Genomic DNA, 20,592 nt, shown 5'->3' with positions numbered 1-20,592 from the left:
TCCCTTCCTCTCTAAATTAATAAAAATATATTTAAAAAGATTAAAAGACTATAAAATCTAAAAGCCTCTTTTACATACTCTCCCAACAGATAACTTCTAAAGGGGTAGGAGGCTAAGATAGGTGAATGGCAAAAGTCCAAGAAACAGAACACAATAGAAAGAACCTGGGAGATAAGTCATTTTTATAAAGCAAATAATCTTGTTTGATTCACTATATTTCATGGTTAGCAGTGGATTCTCTCTGAAGTAAAGGACAGCTAACACAGGGCCAGATGTCTTTTTAAAAAATATTTTTATTGATTTAGGAGAGGGAGAGGGAGAGAGATAGAAACATCAATGATGAAAGAGAATTACTGATCAGCTGCCTCCTGCACACCTCACACTGGGGATCAAGCCCGCAACCCAGGCACGTGCCCCTGACTGGAATCAAACCCGGGACCCTTCAGTCTGCAGGCTGACGCTCGATCCACTGAGCCAAACCAGCTAGGGCCAGATGTTTTGTTTTTAAGCAGAGATTTGCATCTGTGTATGGAACTGGTTTTCAAAGGAGCAGAAGTGGTCTTTGATCTTTCGAAACCACTTGTCTTCAAATTCTTCCGAAGATGCAATCACCAAGGCGGCCAGGGCTGCAGGGCCCACACACTTCACCTCGCTGTGAACCTCGTCTTTTATTTTTTCTGGAACGATATCTTCTCCCATAACCTGCAGGAGGGAAAGAAACCAATAAAAGGGGCCCGAGCCATGGCACGCAGGACCACGCCAGTCTGTGGCGTAAAGGATTTCATGCAAGCAGGACTCCTTCAGCAGCACGGGGACGATTCCAACCGTTCCAACGTTTCGAAAAGATGTCTGACCAGAAGCAGCGATTGAGGACCCCATGGGTAAAATATCACCCCGTTTCCGGTCTCATCCTTCCCGAGTGAACCAGTCGCAGAAGTGCTAATGTGGCAGCGGAACTGGTCAAGACACAGGAAGCCGAGTCACCTCCTCACAGCTGAGAGCATCTTCTCTGCGAGGGACCCTCCCTCCTTGTACAATGACTGAAGAGCAGGGCTTGGGCGAGATATAACTGCTGCGGGGACCACACAGATTCTTTCTCTTAGAAGTTCTCCAAAGAAGTCAAAGCAAGTAGCTTGGCCCACCCTTTCCTGACCCAGAGAGACTCAATCCTTCCAGAAATGGTACCACAGCAACCTCTGAGATTTAAGAAGCTGGCTGGCCCTCTGAAGGCACAATACTGCTCCCTGCTGGTCAGAATCAGGTTCAGATTCTGCATTAGTTTCTCTGATAAAACAACGGAAGATTAAGACATGTTCTTGCTTGGGGGGGTGGGGGGGTGTTGGGAGGGGGGAATAAAGGGCCATCTATTCAAGCCATCATTCTATCTGAGCTCAGATGAGGGAGAAGCTGCCACAGAATAGGACGTGCTGGGAAAGGTGCCTAGAGGACGTGGATTCTGGCTGGGTCTTTGAGGATAGGAACAGCAAGGAGGTGGAGGTGGGAAACCCATGGCAGATTCATTAGATACAGGCAGATCAGTCTAGTGCAGCGGTTCTCAACCTGGGGGTCGCGACCCTTTTGGGGGCCGAACGACCCTTTCACAGGGGTCGACTAAGACCATCAGAAAACACACATATAATTACATATTGTTTTTGTGATTAATCACTACGCTTTAATTATGTCCAATTTGTAACAATGAAATTGGGGGTCACCACAACATGAGGAACTGTATTAAAAGGTCGTGGCATCCCTTTGTAATACTTTAAGCAATAATAAATAAATAAATAAATAAATAAATAAATAAATAAATGCTTTCTCATGGAAAAAAATAAAAAATAAAAGGTCGCGGCATTAGGAAGGTTGAGAGCCACTGGTCTAGTGGAAGCAAAGACTTGTGTAAGGAATCACTAAGTCAGAAGTGTGGGGTTACTCTCTGTAAGGCCTTGGACATCATAATCAAGGCTGTAAACTAGACCTGATACATTTTCGTTTTAAGCAAGCAGGTAACATGGTCAAAGCAATGTTTGTTTGTTTTCAATCTTATTTTTCAATTATACTTGACATTCAGTATTATTTTACACTAGTTTCGGGTGTACAGCATAGTGGTTAGACGAGTACATAATTTATGAATAAGCCTAGTACCGACCAGCACCATACATGGTTCTTGCATATTACTGACTCCATTTCCTGTGCTGCACTTTACAAACCAGTGACTACTCTGTAACTACCATTCTGTACTTCTCAATCCCTCCCCCCTTTTCACCCAGTCCTCAAGCACTGTTTTAAGATGAACTCAGCAGCAACGTTCAAGACAGATCTGAGGGGAGAAGGTAAGGAAGCAAGGCAGGATGAGCCGGAGGTCGCTGTGAGGGTAACCGTGAGTTGGTAAGGACTGCGGCGCGAGTGGTGAAGAGAAATGAAAGGCGGACCCTGAAGAAAGGCTGGGCTTGGTGCCTGGCTAGAGGTGAGAACAGAGGATGCAGCTGTGAGGTTCCAGGTCTGGATAAACAAAGAATGACAGACGGGATCAATGGAAAAAATTAAGTCTAAGCAAGAGATGGTTCTCTCCAACTCCCCTGTGATTCTTCTCCACAAATACTTGCTGACGGCCAAGGCTGTGAAAGGCACTCCGTATGCTAGGCACTGGTGGAAGGTGGGAAGTGTTTTGGTGAGCAGTTCCATTTTAGACATTCTGTAGCTGAAGTGACTGCAGAATAATCAATAACCATCTCAGATTAACCGCTCAGTAGGTAATTTCTCTGAGGTGTGAGACAAGCGCTCCAGAGCAGGGAGCAGAGACCCAACAGACAGGACGGTCAGCAGCCCCGAGGCGACCACTGAGCTACGGTGCGGTTATGCGGTTATGGCTGCTGCGGGAGGAAGGCAGAGGGAACGGAGAACCTAAGTGACACCTGGGAGAATGCATTACTTAGGCCACGGAGGAAGCTAGTGGTATCTCAAGGGGCAGAGGGATAGTGAGAAATCCAGGAGAAAAGCGGACCAGTGTAGCCTCTCAGAGCAAAGGGAAGGGGAAACCGAAAGTGACTGGTCCACAGCTACATATCGATGGAAATCAGACGAAGGAACGGCTACGGTCGGCTCAGGAGAGACAGGGTGCCCGGGCATGTCTGTGGGCTCAATGGAAAGAGCCCAGAGGAGGGGGAAGGCTGAAAAAGGCTCAGAGACAAGACAGGAGAGTGTGATCCCAGAATAGGGAAAAGGAGTCAAGGGGGAGCTTAGTTTGGGGAAGGGAGAAAGGAGCCAGGCAATCATAGATTAGCAGTAAGCATTTTTTTATTTTATTTTATTTTTTTATTTTTTTAAAAATATATTTTATTGATTTTTTACAGAGAGAAAGGGAGCGAGATAGTTAGAAACATCAATGAGAGAGAAACATCGATCAGCTGCCTCCTGCACATCTCCCACTGGGGATGTGCCCGCAACCCAGGTACATGCCCTTGACCGGAATCGAACCTGGGACCCCTCAGTCCGCAGTCCGATGCTCTATCCACCGAGCCAAACCAGTTTCGGCAGCAGTAAGCATTTTTTTTAAAAATATACTTTTAGCCCTGGCCGGTTTGGCTCAGTGGCTAGAGTGTAGGCCTGCGGACTGAAGGGTCCCAGGTTCGATTCCAGTCAAGGGCATGTACTTTGGTTGCAGGCACATCCCCAATAGGGGGTGTGCAGGAGGCAGCTGATCGATGTTCTCTCTCATGGATGTTTCTAACTCTCTATCCCTCTCCCTTCCTCTCTGTAAAAAAAAATCAATAAAATATATTTAAAAAAAAAAAAAATATATATATATATATATATACTTTTATTGATTTCAGAGAGGAAGGGAGAGGGAGAGGAGATAGAAACATTAATGATGAGAGAGATCACTGATTGGCTGCCTCCTGCATGCCCCCACTGGGGACCAAGCCCACAACCCGGGCATGTGCCCTTGACAAGAATTAATCCCAGGACCTTTCCGTCCACAGGCCGATGCTCTACCCACTGAGCAAACCAGCCAGGTCATGCAGTAAGCATTTCTTTTTTTATTTATTTATTTAATATATTTTATTCACTTTTTATAGAGAGGAAGAGAAAGAGAGATAGTTAGAAACATCGATGAGAAAGAAACATCGATCAGCTGCCTCCTGCACACCTCCTACTGGGGATGTGCCCACAACCAAGGTATATGCCCTGGATTGGAATCAAACCTGGGACCTTCCAGTCCGCAGGCCGACGCTCTATCCAATGAGCCAAACCAGTCAGGGCAGTAAGCATTTCTTGAAAGCATGACATTAGGACTTATACGAACAGGGTTATTCTCATGGGAAAAGTCCCTGGGCTGTCAAGTTCCAATTAAATACAAAGAGGAGTCACGTAAGTACATGGATAATCTCCAAATGTCATCTGAAGATATTTCAACAGCATATAATTTTGTTTGTTTGTTAATCCTCACCTGAGGATATTTTCCCATTGATTTTTAGAGAGAAGAGAAGGGAGGGGGAGAGACAGAGAGAAACACTGATGTGAGAGAGACACATGGATTGGTTGTGAGCCCGCAACCAAGGTAAGTGCCCTTGACCGGAATTGAACTCGGGACCCTTCAGTCCACGGGCCGACACTCGATCCACTGAGCTGAAGCGTCTAGGGCCAGCAGATTTTTAAAAGCCAACAAATGTTTAAAAAGATTGTCATCTGACCGTCTCCATAACATCAAAGCAGTAACAGCGGCGGGGCACACAGACAATGACTTGCAACTGGACCGGTTCCAGCGCGGCTCCGCCCCTTACATCCTGACCTTGGCAAGTCACAGCGTCTGTGCGCCTCGCTCGGCCCACCTGCCCCGCAGGCTGTTATGCGGCTGAATGAAGGAGAAAACATACAAGAGCCCGGCACAAATGTCAACACTCATTCCTTCCCCCACTCAGGCTGGGCATGCAGGTGCGCAGGCAGGCGGGCCCAAGCAGCGACCTGGAATGGGCAGAGCCCCAGCCTCCAGCGGCTGCAGCGGGGAGACGAGGAAGAGGCGTTTTCGGGATGAAGTGACCCAAGGCACGTAAAGGAAGGGCACGGAAGTCCTTTGGCGGATGAGCTCTGACCTCGTTTTTGATAAAAGAGTGTGGGCGCCAGGAAACATATCCATGGTGCCTCGCTCACATAAACCCCAGGGGTCACTCACCTCGGTCATCAGCTGCAGAGTGTCTTCTTTGAAGCCAAAGCCTTTCATTTTATCTTCAATTTCCTGCTGGGTCCTGAGGTTCCTCTCCAAAGCAAAGGACGTCTGCTGTGACTGGGTGAGCTGAAGCAAGAGCCTGAAAAACACCAACGTCCGGACATGCAGGTTCCCAGGAAGGAAAGCAATGAGATGTCCAGATATAGCACAGGGTTCGGCTGGATGAGAGGCCCGCTGGGCCCACCGCAGGCGCTCACCTCCTCCGAACCCCTAACGCTTCTTATCCTGAACCAAGGCCCGCGCCACTGGAGAGTCGGCATCTGGAAAAGGCACTGGCCAAGCTTCTCAAGGAAACTCAGAGAGCCAGCTCTCGGAGGGCGTCCTGCAGAAGTCACGTGATCAGGAGCACACGTGCCATGGAGTGACAAGGACAGGCCTCCTGTCAAAGGCTCCGCCCCCAGAATCCTGGGATGTGTTCTTCCGCGGTCAGTGCTCTGTGACCCTCCAGGTCCCTGAACCCACAGCAGCTGACCTCAAGGACTAGACTCTCCAGCTCACTTCCATTCCCCCAAGCAGGCCCAAGTCTTTGAGGAGTCCCTGATGACCACTTTGTAACTGCCTCTCCACGAACTCCCCCATCATGATCAAAGCCTGGTCTCCTGGTCCCCCCTCCCTCCTGGCCCCTCATGTGTGTTTATGAAATACTGACTGTGCAGACACCACTCACTACTGCAGGCCCTGGGAGACACCGGTGAGCAAAACAGACAGGCTTCTGCTTCATGGGATGGAAGGAGAGAGATTACAAACACAAGACAATCTCAGGCAGTGATGAGTGCCATGAAAAGGAATCCAGGGCAGGGTGGATGCAGTGTCTACTTCGATGGGACAGCAGAGGCGGCTCCTCTGAGTCACTCCAAGCCAAGACCGACAGGACGAGGAGCCAGCCACACGACCATCTGGGGAAAGAGGGTTGCTGAGGGAAGGGGCTCTAACACACGAACTAACTTGATGTTTGTGCAAATCGCAAAGATCCCTGTAGGCAGAACACAGCCAGGAAGAGAGAGACTGTAGTAAAGGAGGAGGAAAGGAGAGGGAGGGCAGTTCACATCAGCCCTCGCAGGCGATGGAAAGCAACGTGGAGTTTGTGTAAGTGCGAGGGGGAGTCCCTGGGGAGTTCATGACAGAACCTGGCCCGATGCACCCCCGTTTCACTCTGAACTGTCTGCATGACCCACCTGGAAGCACGAACGCCTAGACCACAGGAAACATCTCAAAAACATATTCCAAGGCTAGCCTGGAACTTGTTGAAACTTAAAATTAGAAAAAGGACACCTTTACTCTGAGCTTAGCGTCCTGCACATGGTTTAATCCACTGTCCATTTACCTGGTCCGTATAAAGGAGGCGCAGGCTTTCATCCGAGCCTCCAGCGACAGAGAGTCCCGAAAGTTCGTCAGAGCTTCCTCCTCCTTCCGGCTCTCACTGCTGCTCGTTTCCACAGAACACACGGAGCTCTCGGGCAACGTCTCAGGGAAACACAGACGACAGTCTTTTCCTGAGTGTGGACAGGCGGAGGTGACAGCTTTGTCCCTGGAGGTGGAATGGCTCTGTCTGTGAGATGACGCGGCCGATGAGGACAGCGCTGGTCCCGCGGCCAGGTAGGCCTCTGCCAGCCTGCCCCAGGTCCAAGGACTGAAAGGATGCAGAGAGACCAGTTTCTGAAGGCAGAAGGTGGCGCGCTGCGCGTCCCGCGAGCTTGAACAAATGGCAAGCTGGAGGCAGAGCACAGTGGTTAAATGGTCTGTGTTCGTTGCTTTCATTTCCTAAGGAGAAAAAAAGGTCAAAAACATTACACTGCAGAACGTTTTCTATATACAAATGGAGCTTCCTAACAACCCAGGCTGTAGATGTTATAAATCGGAAGTATCTTTCAGCAGTTACACAAGTAGAGTGAACGAAATATTTTTCAATAGATCTGTTTGAAACCCTAAACCCAGAGAAATATATGCTACCCAGTAAAGCAAGCACTGATCACTCCCAAGATCCTAATGTCATAACAATAACACAAAGTTCTGCACCAAAGACATCACTGCCAGTTTATTTTCAAGTTTATTATCATCTTTATTGCCTTCAGCCACACAGCTAAGAGAGCCAAGCCAACGTTTTGATACCCTAGGCCCGTGGTCGGCAAACTGCAGCTCGTGAGCCACATGCGGCTCTTTGGCCCCTTGAGTGTGGCTCTTCCTGAGCCTTAGGAGTACCCTAATTAATAACAATGTACCTACCTATATAGTTTAAGTTTCAAAAATGTGGCTCTCAAAAGAAATTTCAGTCATTGTACTGTTGATATTTGGCTCTGCTGACTAATGAGTTTGCCGACCACTGACCTAGGCTAACGGTTCCATTTTACTAGTAAGATCCCAGGCTTCTAAAAACCCAAATGGTCATCTCCTTGAGGATTCGTATGAACTCTATGTCCGATGACAGCCCTGAAGCTCATGCTGCATCGTAATTGAGTCCAAATGCCTTCCCTGCTCTGACCAAGGGCAGTGTTTTGGCTCCAGGGGGTTGCTCGGTTTCCTTCTGATCAGAAAATCCTTTGCGGTCTCCTTAGCTGAGCCACCACCGCTTGCCTAACTTGCCATATGGCAAAAGCCCTGTGGGTTACAGAAAACAACCCTTCTTTTCTAAGTTCAAGTCTGGAGAGCAGACAGCAGACGAAATGGCCTTTCAGTTGATTTTGAGTCACAGGAAAACCTGGCCGTCTAGTATGCAAATCGAGCGGCCACAGAAAACTGCCCTGAGTAAAACTACCCAGGCCGCTGCCCGAAGACCTGGCGCTCCAGTGAGCGGAAGCTTGGGTGGCCTCTCAACAGTCACGTACGGAGAGAAAAGATGGAAAGAAAGCCCAACCGACCTGGTCACACTGTGTCTTCCAAGAGACAGACCTGTCTGCTGTTCCTGTTACTCTTGTCGGGTATTCTGTCCTTCCCCACAGTCCAGGAAGTCCTAGAGCAGCGGTTCTCAACCTGTGGGTCGCGACCCCTTTGGGGGTCGAATGACCCTTTCACAGGGGTCGCCTAAGACCATTGGGAAACACACATATAATTACATATTGTTTTTGTGATTAATCACTATGCTTTAATTATGTTCAATCTGTAACAATAAAAAGACATACTGCATATCAGATATTTACAATACGATTCATAACAGTAGCAAAATTACAGTTATGAAGTAGCAACAAAAATAATTTTATGGTTGGGGGTCACCACAACATGAGGAACTGTATTAAAGGGTTGCGGCATTAGGAAGGTTGAGAATCACTGTCCTAGAGGGTTTCCGTTCAAGGCTGAACCCTGAGCACAGAACACAGCACTTTGCACACAACAGAGGCTTAATAACTGCTGAGTCATACCTCCTCATGTCCTTCACGTACAATCAGGAAAGTACCGTGTCTGGACCACCTAAACCAAATACTACTGTTCTACAGCCACTCCGTGGGCTTTACTCTGTGCAGACACATTTTCATATGGAGAAAGCAAGTGTGTGAGGGTAGAGGTTGTTACATACAAACTACGATCTGATGGGAGGGTTCTGAGAGCATCACCAGTAAATAGCTCTGTGGATGTTAAATTCCATGCCGATGACTTGGTGTGAATTTTCCAGAACACTGCAGCTCCTCTGGGATGCGATGATGATGTTAATATTTACTGAGAGCTTACCATGTGGCAGGCGGAGCTCATTTCGGTGCTTTACTCCCTTAATCCTCATGACAATCCCTTAGAACAGATTCTATTTTCATCCCCATTTTATAGATGAGACCAACGAGTCACAACAAAGAAGTTAGATAACCTGCATGACCTCACAGCTAGGAAGTAGCAGAGCCAGGCAGTCATACTAGGAATAAAGAAGGAAGTCACAGAAGAGCTGACACGTTAGCTGGCTTAGGGTTCTCCCACTGGACTCCCGATGAGCAATGTATGTGCAAGGGTTGACGTCCTATCTGTCGCTTCAGAACGAACCCTGGCACGAGGCACATGTGGGACTGACATATTGGGGGAGAACATAAATGAGAAAGAGAGTCCTTTGCTGTCAGAAAGCAATTCTTTACACAGTTCATCACACACCACTATGAGATGTTTAAATTGCTAAGAAATAGGTTCTTGAAACAATATGCAGCCAATTAGCCCACAATCACTAGAGGGGAGAAGAAGAAAGAAGAAAATGCAGCTATTTTCCATGTTCTGAAGACAATCGCCCCAAGGTTTCCTCTCACTGCAAGAGGTGGAGATCCTATGCGGTGACCCCCTCAGCAAGCAGATTCAGGGATTCCCCTTGGTTAACCAGAAAGAGGGCAGTTCAGATGCACGCACACTCGAGGCTGACCTTGGTTGACTAGGTCCACAGGGGTCAAGATCAGTGACATGTGCCTCACTGGTTCCCTTTGAGGAAGAACACTGGCCATCTACACTGAGTGGCCAGATTATTTTGACCACCTGACATTTGTAGGCAAATTAGCCGTACCCTGCATCGTATGGGATATGGAAGCCGAAGGCCTGTTCAAACACCTTTGCTGTCTGCAGTTACCAAGATAAAACGTCTCCAATTCGCACAGGAACACAAGGATTGGACAGTCGAGCTTTGGAAAAAAGTCATGTGGTCCGATGAATCACGTTTCCAGTTGCATCATGCAGATGGCAGAGTGAGAATTTGGCGGAAACAGCATGAAAGCATGCACCCCACATGCATGAGTATAACCCTTCCAGCTGGTGGGGGCAGTGTTATGGTTTGGGCCCTTTAATTCGTGTGGAACAACGAATATAGCACAACATACCTAAGTATCGTTGCTGATCAAGTTCATCCTATCATGTTGATGGCGTATCCCAATGGAGATGGCTTCTTCCAACAAGACAATGCGCCATGCCACGGTGCTCGTATTGTGCAGGAGTGGTTTCAAGAACATGAGGGAGACTTTACCTTGCTTAGGTGGCCCCACAATCACCAGATCTCAATCCAATTGAGCATTTGTGGGGCTAAGTTAAAAGAGCCATCAGGCAGCTGGTTCCACAACCATCAAATCTCACAGAACTAGACGGTGCTATTCATCAGGCATGGTGTCAGATTCCTCGCATCACCATTCAACATCTCATGGAGTCAATGCCAAGAAGAATCGCTGCAGTATTGAAGGCAAAAGGTGGCCCAGCGAAGTACTGAGGGGGTGGTCATAATAATCTGACCACTCAGTATATATATATCCCACGTTCAAAGGCTGTTAAATTGTGTTGTTTACCCATATCTTCAGAAAAAAATCACTTCTACTGTCGTGGTAAACAACCTGCTTCCCTATTTATAATGGCGTGGCCCTCTAGCAACTTCAGAGCGAAATTATAGCAAATTTGCCTACAAATGTCAGGTGGTCATAATAATCTGGCCACCCAGTGTATAAACCAGGACTGTTTACTTGAGACCAACCCCCTATAAAATTTACACAAATAACCAGAAGTAAACCAGATGCCTTAACCTGAAGACAAAAACAAGCAGAATATAGAATTGCAAAGAGTTGCTTTTCTTTATCCCTTAAAAAAATTCTGCAAATTCCATCTAAGAAAAAAAGGATTTTTTTTTCCAATTAGCAATAATCACGCCTCGGATAAACCTCATTGGCTACAATACCGCCACTGCGCAAAGCTAAAAAAAAAAAAAAAAAAAAAAAGGATTATTAAAGCTTGGTGTAGTACAGGGGTGGGCAAACTTTTGACTCGAGGACCACAATGGGTTCTTAAACTGGACCGGAGGGCCGGAACAAAAGCATGGATGGAGTGTTTGTGTGAACTAATATAAATTCAAAGTAAACATCATTACATGAAAGGGTACGGTCTTCTTTTTTTTTTTTTTAGTTTTATTCATTTCAAAAGGGCCGGATCTGGCCCGTGGGCCGTAGTTTGCCCACGGCTGGCGTAGTATGATCTTTAGCCATTTTTTGGTAACTTCCCTGCCGCCCCTTTACAAAATACATGTTCATTGTAGAAATTTTGAAAAATAAAACCTAAAGAAGGAAACAGATCACTGATAATCCTTCCATCGAATGAGATTTTCAGGCAATGAAGAATTTTTATCATAATCAAGAAAAAACGTGACAAGAAAATGATTATGTCCAGAGCTCCAAAATGTTCACCATCATACAGTTCTTACACCATTGGCGATTTTCCTCTGCTCCTCCGAATTCACAGATCTTGCTGTGAGCAAGAAGCTGGCTTTTGTTTTGTTTTGTTTTTCAGAAAATATTCAACCACCTTCGGGAAACAAGTGAGAAAAGCAATGAGACCACTCACCAAGTCCGTCGCAATCGCCAGTGCTTCTGCACGCCTTCCCAGGTGAGCCAGACACCGAGCCCGGCCTTCCTGGACATCCCTTTTCATGGCGACATTTGTAGGTGGTAATTTCTCAGAGATACTGGAATATTCCTGCAGTGCTTTCTGGCAATTGTTTGTTCAGTTGAGGAAATGAAGAGAAGGGATGAAAAGAAAGGCGGGAAACACAGAAGAAGAAAGGACTCAGTTACAGGGGTGATTTTTTTCCCTAGGCAGAAGGTAATGTCATAACTGACCCCAACCATGAACTAAGGAAGACTTGAGGATGTCAGTCAGTAGTATTCTTCTAAAAGGCAGAACATAAATGGCTGGAGGATAAAATCACTACTACCATGGGAAACATCGAAGTATAGGAGCAAGAACATTCTGGAGCCAAATGGACCAGGATCAGGACCAGGGTTTGAATGTTGGTTCTGCCACTAACTTGTTATATAACCTTTTCATCGGCAAATTAACAACAGGGCTCTTAGGAGGATGAAATGAGATCTACATGTAAAGCTGGTGCCTAGCTGTTAGCTTCTCCCTTTTCTTACACACTTTGGGGTGCTTTGCTTCTGGGGCACTAGCAGGTGTCTGTGATAGAGGCTCCCGCATAATGAGGAGAGACAGAGCCTGGGGAATCCGAATTACAAGGATCCCCAAAAGATTCCTATACTGGAGTTACAAGAAACAAAACAAATTATATAGAACCTCATAGAAAAGGACAGACCAGCCCTAGTTTGTTTGGCTCAGTGGATAGAGCGTTGGCCTGCGGACTGAAGGGTCTCGGGTTGGATTCCAGTCAAGGGCACATGCCTGGTTGGGGGCTTGATTCCCAGTAAGGGGTGTGCAGGAGGCAGCCGATCAATGATTCTCTCCCATCATGGATGTTTCTATCTCTCCCTCTCCCTTCCTCTCTGAAATCAATAAAAATATATTGAAAAACAAAACAAAAACAGACCATGGACACAGACAATAGGGTGCTGAAGGCCTGGGGTGGGGAGTAGGGGGGACAGGTTGGGGGGGGTCAATGGAGGGAAAAAAGGTACATAAGTAATACTTTCAACAATAAAGAATTATTAAAAAAAGAAAAGGACAGAGACTTGGGGTTCTAAGATTACAAACACATATCGCAGAAGATTAAACTCATCTTCACAAACAACACCCCTAATTTAGCCTGTTATTGAACTATGCCGTAACTTATGGAACAAGAGCCCATTTTAAGTAGCACGACCTTATACATGTGGAATTCTACCTGATACTCCTGCCGTCTGTAGGCCAGGTCCCCTCGGAATTTCTTGATGGTTAGAGCTTCCACATCATCACTGCTCTCCGTTTCCCCGTAAAACCACTAGAAATTGTGAAAAGAGTGTATTACACAGAAACGCTGTGCTTTCCAACTCATATTCAGAAGCGGTTTTCCATAAATAAATGATTAAGTCTCAGAAAAGACATACTTCTTTAGGATGGACTCAGAGGAAGACACCCTGGCATAGAAGAGTGACGATTTTAATGACCCCCCGCCCCAGTTTTTATGAAAATGATCATAATGAGTAAACATACCAATAATAGGATCCTCTCAACTCTGAAAAGCACCCAGTGAAGCGCCCACAGCCAGGCGATCATTTAGCATTCAGGGTCGCAAAGAGCTTTATGGGGCGCTGGCCGGAGTTCTGGGTTTTAACAGAAGCTAAAAGGGGCGGGTGGTGGTGGAAGAGTCACAGACGAGCATCTGGGGTTGGAAGGGGAAGTCAGCGGCTCCGGGGTTGGGCGCTGACCTAAGAACAGGAGGTCACGTTCCCCTCCTGGTCAGGGCACCTGCCCGCCTGTGGGGTGATCCCACCGCGGGGCGGGGCGTGCAGGAGGCACCACCAATGATTCTCTCCCATCATTGATGTTTCTCTCCTCCCTCCCCCGCTAAAATAATAAAAAAATATGAGAAAACACTTCTTGGAGGAGGCAGCACTTACGATGTGACTTGAGCAATGGACACAAGGGAGGGATTCTGAGCGTCAGAGCGGGGTCGCTGCGGGCAGGGAGGGAGTCACTGACCGAGGGCGCTGGCGGGGGGTGAGGGCCGTCGCCATCTGGGGGGGCGGACACCCTAAGGTGTGAGCAGTGGCGGCGGCTGGATGTCGGGGCGCTGCCTGCCCGCCCGGCTGCAGTCAGTGCCGGCCGGCTCGGCCCGCGGGCTTCTGCAGCGCTCAGAGCCGGGAAGACAGGACGGCACAGCGACGCCCGCCGAACGCCTGCCGCCGGTTCATCGCGACAGCGCGGGGGTCCCCGTGCGCCCTCCGGGCCCGCGTGGGCCGGGCCACCCGGAGGGGCTCGGGAGGCATCCGATCCTCACGGTGGTTAGAGACGACGGGAGGCCAGGTGGGCGCAGGGGCAGCCGGGGAGGCGGTGGGCACTGGTGCCGGGGCCCGCGGAGGCCGGGGCCCGGGGACCCAGGCGAGGACCGGGGGCCGGGACGGGGGGGAGGGGCCCCGCCCTCTTACCTGCGGCTCGCAGAGCTTGGCGCGGTAGGACGCGGGCGGTCCCGGGCGCCGCTCCCGCCGCTCTTCGAACACCGAGTCCTCGAACTCGCCGCCCAGCAGCCAGCACTCGGCCTCCATCGCGCGCCCACGGTGGGGGCATAGAGAGGAGGCGGTGCCTAGAGCGGCGCCCAGGCGCGGGCCAAGGCGAAGGGGCGGGGCCGCCAGGCCCAGAGCGCAGCATCCTGGGATTTGTAGTCTTTGGAAGCCCACTGCAGGTTGGGAGTCGTAGCTGAGCTGAGAATTTTATCTGACTCACAAACTGACAGGGACAGAGTTTGACTTCTCGGTTTCAGGAGATGGGCAGAGCGTTCCTTATATGTTCGCTTCAAAAAGCACCAGCCCCAGGGTAGCTGATTAAAATTGGTAGGTACCATTTTTTCACCACTGACGACATTCTTGACACTGTGTTAAGCACTTTTTTTTTGCACTTTATATCCTTTCCTTATGAAAGATACAGTGATTCCTGTTTTGCAAATGAAGATATTGGGCTTATAGAGGTTAAATAACTTGCTCAGGATCAATTATCAAGTGGCTACGAGCTTCGAAAGAAATGAGTCAGTATTCCCCAAGTCTCCAGAGAAGAGACACCACCAATAACAAAGATCAGAATAAAAACCGGAGGATATAGAGATTTACTCTGGGACTCCATTCGGGAGCACTCATTCTGCCTGGAGAAAATACTAAATCCAAGAATCCTAAGACTAATATTTACTAGCATTTTTATACTTTCAAGGTGTTCCTTGAGAGTAGGGAGCAGAGAGTGTTGACAAAGTACCATCCGATATTGCACAGCACAGTATTACTGTGCCATATTACACAGCAGACAACAGGCTTTTCTCTAGTTTCCCTCCTATTGGTCATCTCGCCAGTGCCTCTTCCACTATTTGTCTTCTAGGGTTCTTTCTTCGACACAGTTTTCTATTCCACACACTCACCCTAGGGGAACCTAATCCACTACCCACCCCCTAACTGAATTAGTGCTCTCCAGCCAAGCTGGTCCTCTCTGGAATTGACCTCCCTGAATTTTCCCCTCATCCTGCAACCTTCCCTGCCCCTACAGGTGCCACCTCACCATTTCTTTTGTCAAGAGGACCCCTCCCAGTGTGCTCCATCTTGCTGCCTCCCATAAACCTTTCCTGATCCCCACGTCTGGGTTACATGTCCCTTGTCTGGGCTCACAGAACACCATGTGATTCTCTCAGACAGGGCATTTCTCATTTCATACAGCTCTTGTCCAAGCTTTCTTGTCCCTCACCCCCAGGAGACCATGAGCTCATTCTAGGCAGGGACATCTCTCTGTCTAGCGCAGTGATGGCGAACCTTTTGAGCTCGGCGTGTCAGCATTCTGAAAAACCCTAACTTAACTCTGGTGCCGTGTCACATATAGAAATTTTTTGATCTTTGCAACCATAGTAAAACAAAGATTTATATTTTTGATATTTATTTTATATATTTAAATGCCATTTAACAAAGAAAAATCAACCAAAAAAATGAGTTCGCGTGTCCCCTCGGACACGGATGTCATAGGTTCGCCATCACTGCTCTAGCACCAAGCATAGTGTCTGGCACCCAGTAGGCCTTCACTCCTCGTTGAACGGGTTGTTACACTGTTTGCATGTGAATCCTCTCCGCTCTGCACACTACGCTCCTCTAGGGCAGCGCTTGGTACACAGTATTCATTAAGCATTCTGTGCATAACCCAATGTATTCTTGAGGGCCTTCTGTGCCAGGTGATGAGGATATACCTATCACCCATGGTCCTTGCTCTCAAGGAGTTTAAATTAAGGTGGAGAAGACATATGATATGCAGCGAGCAAGCAAATTACTTAATTTCAGATTGTGGCAAAGTGATAGGATAGAGAATAATGGGGCTTGGCAACCAGTAGAACACCTTCCAGAAGGAAATCACATCTCTTCCTTTCCTTTTCTTATCCAGGCTGTTTTCCTCTGAGCCCTCTTTCTCTGCTTCCTCAGATATTTGTAAATATTGCTTTTTCTCCTTTTCCATCTTTTTCTGTTTTGTTTTGTTTTAGCAAAGCATGCCCTTCCATTATTGGCATGCACCACCCACTAATTCTCCTCGGTATTTATTAACTTACTAGAGGCCCGGTGCACAGATGCGTGCACCGGTGGGGTGCCACAGTCTAGCCTGCGCCATCTCGCAATCCGGGATGGCAGTCCAACATCCCCCAAGGGATGTAGCAGTGCACGAAGCAGCAGGCAGCCGGGGAGGAGCCTGAGCCCAGGCGGGGTGCCACTCCCATTCATCCTGCCCTGCTGTGCCTACTGCTGCTGCCGCTCAGTGGCACTGCAGCAGAGCTAAGAGAGGCTTGAGGTAGGAGAAGCTGTGCTTGCCAGCCATGAGCCCAACTCTGGGAGCGCACTGACCACCGGGACACAGCTCCTGCGTTGAGTGTCTGCCCCCTGGTGGTCAGTGCACATCATCGCGACTGGTTGTTCTGTTGTTCAGTCATTCGGTTGTTCCGTCGCTTAGGCTTTTATATCTATAGATCTTGGCATACTGAGCTCTCTCATTTATTTCCCATAGTCTGTACATTTTTATAATAGGTACATTCATTGATTCAACTAAAATTTCTTGAGACTTGCTCTAAGCCAGTGGTTCTCACCCTTCCTAATGCTGTGACCCTTTAATACAGTTCCTCATGTTGTGGTGACCCCCAACCATAAAATTATTTTTGTTGCTACTTCATAACTGTAATTTTGCTACTGTTATGAATCGTAATGTAAATATCTGATATGCAGGATGTCTTTTTATTGTTACAGATTGAACATAATTAAAGCATAGTGATTAATCACAAAAACAATATGTAATTATATATGTGTTTTCCAATGGTCTTAGGCAACCCCTGTGAAAAGGTCATCTGATCCCCAAAGGGGTCACGACCCACAGGTTGAGAACCGCTGCTCTAAGCCAAGGACTGTATCCTCAGAGTGGCGGACAGTGATAAATAAGACAGACAAGATCCTTGCTCCATGGAACTTAAGTTCTAGTGGGCAAATAACAAGTAAATAAATGAACAAAGTAGTTTGAGACTGTGGCTAAGTGCTGTACGTAAAAGTGGAGGAGTGATGTGAGAAAGAGACTGCTTCAGGGAGGGTGGTCACAGAAGGCCCCTCTGAAGAGGCGATCTTTGAGCTGAGCCCAGAATGAAGAGGAGCTGGCCAAGAGGATATCTGGAGGTAGCCTTGCAGGTGGAAGCAAGAACTTCTGGAAAGCTGCAAGAATGAGGAGCAGAAAACAAGCCGTGGTGCTGAGGCTGAGCAAGCAAAAAGGAGAGCGAGGCAGAGTATATTGTGTGCTCAGTACGTGTTTATTGAATGAATGAATGATCTAGTGATACAAAACTCCAAGTGTATCTTACTAGCATCTGGGCTGTACTTTCTTGCATTGACTGTGCATGGTGCCCATGGTGTCAGGTTATTTTCCTGTCACCCCTTGGCTGTCATATGATCTGTGTAGCTGAGACTTAGCCTCGCTCTGTCTCCCCCATCCCACTCCCACTACAAATCTCAATTTAATGCCCTTTTATTCAGGCTGGCAAGTCTTGAGCCAAATGAAATTTTCTCAGGGCTTGCTCAGTTAATTTCATTCCAGTATCACAGGCTGTTGTCCAAAGACAAACACTGTCTGCCAACACCAGATATGTGCACAACCAGTCTGGCATTGCGTTTCTTCTCTCCTGGCTCCCAAACTCACAATCTCTAGTTCAGTTTGATGAACATTTATTGAGTAACAATATTGTGAAGACACTGGCTAAGCAATGGTTAAGGGTGAGAGCTCTGGAGATGGTTCAGGTTTGACACTGTGTGTGTGAATCTGATCCTTTGTGACCCTCAGTTTCACCAACAATACAATGGGGATAATAATAGTATCTACCTCATGGACTGTGCATTGGGATTGAGATTAATCAAGTAACCCTCTCAACCTAGTGCTTGGCACATAGTAAGTGTTCAGTTAATGCTAACTTAAATAAAGATTTTTAAAATGTAGTTTCTGCCTTGAAAGTGCTCTAAGCTAGTGAAATAGGTGTACTTACAAAGCCAATTTGACAGCTACTGAATAGAGTATAAAGCAAGACCTGTTAGCTAGACATAGGGGAAGCAGTTAGTACTGACCAAATCAGGAAGAGATGCCGGAGGCCTCTAGGGGAGGCAACTACTGTGATGGTGACAACATCAGACTAAGGAAAAGCCAGACTGAAGGAATAAAATTCATTGTTACTTCAATCAAAGCAACTGTGTACCTACTGTGTAAAAAGCAGTTAATGATCAAGGGATTGAAAATCCTATATAATAAAAGCTTAATATGCAAATTGACTGAATGGTGGAAAGACAGGTGGAATGACTGGTCGCTATGAAGTGCACTGACCACCAGGGGGCAGATGCTCAACGCAGGAGCTGCCCCCAGCCAGCAGGCCTCAGGCCAGCCAAGGGTGGTTGGGGGGGAGTGTTCCTGTCTCCCTCCCCGCCCCCCCTCCCCCATCGTCCCACAGATCAGCCCTGATTGCGGGCCAGGCCTAGGGATCCTACCCATGCATGAATTTTGTGTATCGGGTCTCTAGTAGTAATATAAAATAGAAAGTAATAAACACCTTAAGAGGTATATAAAGTACAAAGAAAGTCTAGAAAAAAGAAAGCTTAATTAAACTAAGTACTTTGAATTTAAGGCAAAACTTTTCAACAAGTGGTACTTAACAACTGGCCATCCATATGCAAAAAAATGACTTACAACATTCACAAAAATTAACTCAAAATAGATCATATAGCTAAATGTAAATGGAAAACTATAAAACTCCTAGAAAACAACATAGGGAAAACCTAGATGCCCTCAGGTATGGCAATGACATTTTACTAGTAGATACAATACCAAAGGCATGATCCATGAAAGAAATAATTGACAAGCTGGACTTCCTTAACATCAAATACTGTTGCACGAAATCTGTTTGTGAAAGATAATTTCAAAAGGGTGAGAAGACAAGCCATAGCCCAGGTGAAAATATTTGCAAAAGTCACATTTGGTAAAGGACTATTGTCTAAAATATACAAAGAACTCTTCAAACTCAACAATAAGAAGAAAAAAAAACCTGATTTGAAAAATGGGCCAAATACCTTAAAAGACACCTCACCCAAGAAGATATACAGGTGGCAAATAAGCACAAGAAAAGATGCTCAACATCATATGTCAGCAAGGAAATAAAAATTAAAACAACAATGAGATTAAAACAATGATGTTCAAATCCAGAACAATGAAACCACTAAATGCTGGCAAGAATGTGGAACAACAGGAACTCTCATTTACTGCTGGTGGGAATGCAAAATGTTATAACACACTGAGCATACTTTTACCATATGATCCAGCAATCATGCTCCGTGGTATTTACCCAAAGGATTTAAACTTATGTCTACATAAAAACCCAAACATGGATTTTTATAGCAGCTTTATTCATAATTGTCCAAACCTAGAAGCAACCAAGATATCCTTCAGTAGGTGAGTGGATAAACTGGTACATTCAGACAATGGAATATTATTTAGCACTAAAATGAAATGAGTTAGGGCAGTGGTCGGCAGACTCATTAGTCAACAGAGCCAAATATCAACAGTACAATGACTGAAATTTCTTTTGAGAGCCAAATTTTTGAAACTTAAACTATATAGGTAGGTACATTGTTATTAACTTAATTAGGGTACTCCTAAGGCTTAGGAAGAGCCACACTCAAGGGGCCAAAGAGCCGCATGTGGCTCGTGAGCCGCAGTTTGCCGACCACGGAGCTAGGGGAAGGAGGTGGAGGGAGTGAGAGAGGAAAAAAAAGAGCTACTAAGCCATGAAGAGACATGAATATTACTAAGTGAAAGAGGCCAATTTAAAAAGGCTACACTCTATATGCTTCCAACTATATGACATTCTAGAAAAGGCAAAACTATGACGATAGTAAAGGATTAGTGGTCACCAGGGGTTTGGGGAAGAGAAAGATGAATAGGAGAAGCACAGGATTTTTCAGGCGGTGGAACTACTCTGCATGACATATACATATTTTTATAGCAAAGGGGGAGATTTATTGAAGAACAAGTACAGACTCCCACGTGGGGAGAGGGAGAGAGTCCCACAGAATGGACCCCCAAGTAGGGAGGGGGAAAGGGTCCCCCGGAGTTCCTTTCCCTATGGCTTATAAAGGCTGCAGATCCTGGTGCAGATATCCCCTCTGATTGGTCACTATTCCCTTAGACTGGTTACTGTAGTAACTTCTAGGCTCAAAGGTGGAACCTCACATGGGACATGTGAAGTTCTCCCCGCTCCTTCCTTATTGTTTCCTATTCCCTTTGGGCTTTCTTCTCCTTCTGGATGAAGAGCTTCCTTCTCTTTATTTTGTAAATATAGACCTTTTGCTGTTCCCAGCTCCCTCATTCTATGGAAATGTACCTGTTGCACCTTTTCAGCTTCCCTAGTCTATGGAAATATACCTTCTGCTAGTCTGCTTGAGTCTGAATGATATTGTAATGGCAGATACATTCATTATACATTT

At 46.8% G+C, this 20,592-nt stretch overlaps 1 protein-coding gene and 1 non-coding gene across 3 annotated transcripts; both read right to left on the bottom strand.

Annotated features, from left to right (window-relative positions):
- Window positions 1-277: 277 nt before the first annotated feature.
- C17H8orf76 (chromosome 17 C8orf76 homolog) lies at window positions 278-14,172 on the bottom strand. 2 transcript variants are annotated; one of them, XM_059672803.1, is made up of 6 exons: window positions 14,011-14,172; window positions 12,768-12,863; window positions 11,495-11,638; window positions 6,549-6,985; window positions 5,171-5,303; window positions 278-702 (listed from the first exon to the last, which is right to left on the bottom strand). In XM_059672803.1, the coding sequence occupies exons 1-6, from the start codon at window positions 14,125-14,127 to the stop codon at window positions 505-507; spliced, it is 1,125 nt and encodes a 374-aa protein (XP_059528786.1). In that variant the 5' UTR covers window positions 14,128-14,172; the 3' UTR covers window positions 278-504. The 2 variants fall into 2 exon arrangements, with proteins under 2 accessions (XP_059528786.1, XP_059528787.1); XM_059672804.1 differs by lacking the exon at window positions 14,011-14,172 and adding an exon at window positions 13,076-13,410.
- On the bottom strand, window positions 10,715-10,852 carry LOC132220217 (U4 spliceosomal RNA). Its single transcript, XR_009449722.1, has one exon. It is a non-coding gene; the product is annotated as a U4 spliceosomal RNA (small nuclear RNA).
- Window positions 14,173-20,592: the final 6,420 nt, after the last annotated feature.

The sequence above is a fragment of the Myotis daubentonii genome, chromosome 17, assembly GCF_963259705.1.
Source record: "Myotis daubentonii chromosome 17, mMyoDau2.1, whole genome shotgun sequence".
In the NCBI taxonomy this organism is placed as follows: domain Eukaryota; kingdom Metazoa; phylum Chordata; class Mammalia; order Chiroptera; family Vespertilionidae; genus Myotis; species Myotis daubentonii.
The sequence above is the reverse complement of the archived record's forward strand: the minus strand, read 5'-3'. Positions and strand labels throughout refer to the sequence as shown.